This window comes from Prenolepis imparis, unplaced genomic scaffold (assembly GCF_030444845.1).
Source record: "Prenolepis imparis isolate NDT839.2.m4 unplaced genomic scaffold, iyPreImpa1.0 SCAF_70, whole genome shotgun sequence".
In the NCBI taxonomy this organism is placed as follows: domain Eukaryota; kingdom Metazoa; phylum Arthropoda; class Insecta; order Hymenoptera; family Formicidae; genus Prenolepis; species Prenolepis imparis.
Genome location: NW_028141228.1, coordinates 34862 through 39921, shown reverse-complemented (window position 1 = coordinate 39921; position 5060 = coordinate 34862). Strand labels below are relative to the sequence as shown.

The 5060-nt window shown below is 52.7% G+C and overlaps 1 protein-coding gene and 1 long non-coding RNA gene across 2 annotated transcripts; one reads left to right on the top strand and one right to left on the bottom strand.

The window, feature by feature from the left end:
- Positions 1 to 423: 423 nt before the first annotated feature.
- LOC145947367 (uncharacterized) lies at positions 424 to 1761 on the bottom strand. The gene has a single exon (XM_083057169.1). The coding sequence runs from the start codon at positions 1759 to 1761 to the stop codon at positions 424 to 426; it is 1338 nt and encodes a 445-aa protein (XP_082913295.1).
- A 42-nt stretch (positions 1762 to 1803) lies between these two features.
- LOC145947376 (uncharacterized) lies at positions 1804 to 3066 on the top strand. Its single transcript, XR_014427157.1, has 4 exons — positions 1804 to 2135; positions 2216 to 2586; positions 2669 to 2916; positions 2979 to 3066. It is a non-coding gene; the product is annotated as an uncharacterized LOC145947376 (long non-coding RNA).
- The last annotated feature ends 1994 nt before the right edge of the window (positions 3067 to 5060 follow it).

The following is a 5060-nucleotide window of genomic DNA, read 5'->3' as shown; positions in this document are numbered from 1 at the left end:
CTCTCTCTCTCTCTCTCTCTCTCTCTCTCTCTCTCTCTCTCTCTCTCTCTCTCTCTCTCTCTCTCTCTTTTCTCAACATCCCGCCCGCCTCGTCGAGATACGCACGACGATCGACTTTATCGACTCGAATCGATTATTGGCCCTGATTGATCGACGCGTTGACACAATCGCCGATGGGGGTGCGTGCGTCGTGGGCAATCGCGCGTTGACAGATTGCGGTTAGGATCCCCATGTGCAACGCGCCGCGAGAAGTGAGAATTGTTCGGAGATGGAGACTTTGACAGAGGACACGTAAGTACGCGTAAAACGATAGTAATATCACCAATTTAATTTGACGGAACAGGAACTATGTACATTTTTATTTACAGTTCTATGTACACGCGGAAGGCACGATCGACGCGGAGGAGACGCGGAGCACGTGCTCTATGTCGACGGCTTCGTATCCGCGGAGGTCATCGGCGGGAGTGGCACGATCTTGACGACCGGGCGCGTCAGTTCGCCGACGGAGGTCCGGACCTTGACAACGCGGACGCGGCCATCGTCTCCGGTGTGCAGCCGAGTAATTCGCGCGAGCGGCCAGCGGCACGGCGGCGTGCTCTCCCCTTTCACCAGGCAGAGCTGTCCCTCATGGATGGCTCCGCGGTTGACCCACCACTTTGGCCGAGGGGTCAGTGCCTGGAGATACTTTCTGGCCCAACGCTGCCACAGGTGGTCGCGCATCTGTTGCAGTAGACGCCATCGGCTCAGTCGGTTGGGGCCCACATCCACCAATGACGGTTCCGGGATGGCGAGCAGGGGGCCACCCACCAGGAAGTGCCCCGGGGTGAGGACGCCGAGGTCCTCGGGATCGTCGGACAAGGCCTGGAGCGGCCTTGAATTAAGGCAAGCTTCGACCTCGGCAAGGAGCGTAGTGAGCTCCTCGAAGGTGAGCTTCGATTCGCCGATTGTCCGGCGCAGGTGGTGCTTCACGCTTTTCACGGCCGCTTCCCAAAGGCCGCCGAAGTGGGATGCTGAAGGTGGGTTAAAGGACCACTGGATTCCCTCGTCGGCGAGGCGCCCGATGATTGTGAGAGTCTCGCGGCCGGCTGCCCTGAAGAGCTCCCGTAGCTGCCTGTCTGCGCCTACGAAGTTCGTGCCGCAGTCACTGTGCACGATAGTGCACAGTCCGCGGCGCGACACGAACCTACGGAATGCTGCCAGGAAGGCGTCGGCGGAGTAATCGCTGGCGACCTCCAAGTGCACAGCGCGGGAGCTGAAACAAACGAATACTACGAGGAAGCCTTTGTAGGCCTTGTGCCCGCGGCCTCTCGAGGTTCGAAGCCAAACAGGTCCAGCAAAGTCCACGCCGGTGAACTGGAACGGCCGGCTCGGGGTGACACGTTCCCTCGGCAGGTTCCCCATCATAGGCTGCATGGTCGCCGCCCGCCATCGCACGCATGGAGGACATCGGTGGATGTGATGACGCACCAACTGACGGCCCCTCGGGATCCAAAAGCGCTGCCGGACGTTCGCCAAGGTGACTTGGACCCCTCCGTGCAGCGTACGTCGGTGACAGGCATCTATCACCAGGTAAGTCAGGTGAGACTCCGAAGGTAGTAGCATAGGGTGACGTTGGTCCTCGTCGAGGAGCGAGTGTTTCAGGCGTCCTCCAACCCGCAGAATGCTCTCAGCGTCCATCATCGGGTTCAATTTGCGAAGTGGGCTGCGACCCGGCAGCGGTCTTCCTGCACGTAGGTCCACCAGCTCCGAATGGAAAGCCATACGTTGGATCACTCGGATCCAGCGAGCGAGGGCCGCCTCCAGCTCTTCAGCAACAAGGGGCGCTGGAGCGGCTTCTTGGTTTGCGGCGCATAGCCGATGTCTTCGCCAACGCCATAGCCACGCCGAGACGCGAAGCAGGCGGCGAAGGCTCGAGAATCGCAAGAGCTCGTCAGGTTCACGTTCCTGGGCGGCCGCGAGGCATCGAGGCAGACGTCGCTCCGGCTGGTCCTCATCGTCGATGAGCCTAAGATCCGTCGGCCAGGTCGTTTGAGGCTCCCGGAGGTAGCACGGACCATGCCACCACAGCGGATGATCCAGAAGTTCACTCGGCGAGACTCCCCGGGAAGCGCAGTCGGCTGGATTCTCCCGACCAGGTACGTGGCGCCAGGTGGCGTCTGGGTTGATCCTCTGAATCTCACTGACTCGGTTTGCCACGTATTACTCCACCTTGCAGGATGGCCGCGCACCCAGCTGAGCGTGACCGTGGAGTCTGACCACAGGTGTACTGCCGAAGGTGGCAGATCCAGGAGGCTACGATAGTGCTCGGCCAGTTTGGCTAGCAGGGCTGCGGCGCAGAGCTCCAAGCGGGGGAGCGAGACTCGCTTCAGCGGCGCGACCTTCGTCCGAGCGGCGACCAGGCTGACAGGGACGTCGTCGCCGGCCCGCAAGTAGATGACGGCGGCATAGGCGAGCTCCGAGGCGTCTGCGAACCCATGGAGCTGCAGAGTGCCCCTGTGGTTTTTGCAGCCAAACCAGCGCGGCTGTCGGACCCTTTCCAGCAGCGGCAGCTCCTCCTCCAGTTGGGCCCGCGAGCTCCCCGAAATAGTAAGTTGTACAATTTATTTAAAACTATTGTACAGAATGTTGCAATATGTTTAGATATATATTAAATATTCATATTTTTCAGATGATCTATAACATTGTGCAAAATTTACGGCCGCAACACATGGTGGAGCAAGGTTTAACTGAACGAAAGTGGGTGAGAATGCTGAGGTGGGAACATCGACAAATGTTTGCAGAAATGTGGTGCGAAACTGCAGAGGCGCGGGAAATGGATGCCAATAACAATTGGCTATGGGAGAACATGTATGCTCTTCGGGAACTGTTTGGCCTAGAGCCATATCCACCAGAACCTGTGGTGGAAAATTGGAACTAGTAAGTATTTCTTTTTAATTATAAATTATTAAATTAATTAATAACAAATTTCTGTTATGCAGGAGTCCCCGCCCAGCAGTCCCCGCCGCTTCGCGCAGCATCAAACATTTGGCCGCCTCAACATATCCAGACACTCTCGTTCAGACAGGCATTGCTCAACCATGTGTTGCTGTCGTAAATATTATATTTTATATTATTGTATTATATTTTAGATTTTATGATTATATTATATTTTATATTATATTTTATATTTTATATTATATTTTATATTATATTTTATATTTTATATATTATTATATTTTAAATTTTAAATTCACACACACACACACACATACACACACAAACATTTTGTAAAATATACACACACATAGTTATATAATAAAAATTATTTTAAATATTAAAAATATATAGTTTATTTTAGATTAGATCTTCTCCCCTTCCTCATCCTAAAAATATTAATTAAAAAAAAAAATATTATTAAAAAAAAAGAGTCTCTCGCGTCCGCCTCTCGCGCTCTCGTTCGCTGCATCAGCTCTCGCGCTCTCCATCACCGCATCGTCTCGCAACATCTCTCTCTCGCTCTTGTGATATCTCTCTCGCGTGCACCTCGCGCTCTCCTTCGCTGCATCAGCTCTCGCGCTCTCCTTCGCGTCATCTCGCGCTATCTCTCTCGCTCTTGCATATACGCCTCGCTGCAACACCTCGCGCTCTCAATCGCCGCATCATCTCGCTACCGCTATCTCTCTTTCGCGAACGTCTCTCTCGCGACATCTCTCTCTCTCGCGTTCGCCTCGCGCTATCCTTCACATTCCTCTCTCCCCGCGGACCCCTTACCCAAAAAGTTTCATGCGGTCTTTCGCGGGATCCCCTCTCCCCGCAGACCCCTCACCAACAAAGCTTCATGCGGTCTTTCGCGGACGCCTCCCCCTCCCCGCGGACCCCTCGCGGACCCGTCACCTAAATCGCGGACGCTTCCCCCTCCCGCGGACCCCTCGCGGATCCTAACCTCGCGGACGCCTCCCCCTCCCCGCGGACCCCTCGCGGACCCGTCACCTAAATCGCAGACGCTTCCCCCTCCCCGCGGACCCCTCGCGGACCCGGTACCAAAATCGCGGACGCCTCCCTCTCCCCGCGGACCCCTCGCGGACCAGGCACCAAAATCGCGGACGCTTCCCCCTCCCCGCGGCCGCCTCCCCCTCCCCGCGTGACGTCATTCCCCCACGCCCTGGGTTCCCCTCGCCCCTCACCCCCCCTCATTGCCCCATGGGTTAGAATCGGCATAGTATTACTACTGTTATTCCTTAGTAAAATTGTAATACTTACTCAGTTTTATTTTCAATGGAGATTTGTCGCTCTTCCATACGATGTAGTTGCGCCATGGTGATTCTGAAATAAAATTGATGCCTTTATTCAAGTGTACATAGACGATTATCTTTGTGAAACTTACTTTAGAGACTTCATTATATTACGGGATGTTTCCTTGTTTTTCCACTCTTCTTCATGTCCGGCTGGTAGGCGTTGTCCTAATGATGGTGATGGTCCTGGTAATGTTTGTGTTTTATATTGTGATGGTGGTTTTGATGATGGATGAATGTTTTATGTGAATGATTTTCTGGTTGGTGAAGGAGAGTATGATGATGTTTGTTTGCGTTGTGATGGTAGTTTTGATGGTGGATTAATGTTTTGTGTAAATAATTTTGTGGTTGGTGAAGGAAAGTGTGATGATGTTTGTTTGCATTGTGATGGTAGTTTTGATGGTGGATTAATGTTTTGTGTAAATGATTTCGTGGCTGGTGAAGGAGAGTGTGATGATTGTTTGCGTTGTGATGGTGTTGATGGAGGGGGTGTATATTCATATGATTGTGAGAATGATGATGGAGCATGCAGAGATGATGATGCTGAATGTTGTTGTGTTGTCTGTCTTTGTGTAGTCGGTGTAGTCATGTTTATGTTTTTTTGTTGTAATTTCGAATAGGATGTTCGATATTTTGCAATGTCCGCATTCAGCAATTGCAACGTTTTGCAAGTCTTGTCCGGTTCTTTTCCTCTTCCTCGTCCTCGTTGACTCATCTGAACAAAAATTTGAACCTATCGAATGAACCTACCTAATGAAGATCAGAAGATTTTAATCTCTGGTATGTAAG

Coding starts and splice junctions, on each gene's coding strand:
- LOC145947367 (XM_083057169.1), bottom strand. CDS start 1,761: ATGGCTTTCCATTCGGAGCTGGTGGACCTACGTGCAGGAAGACCGCTG.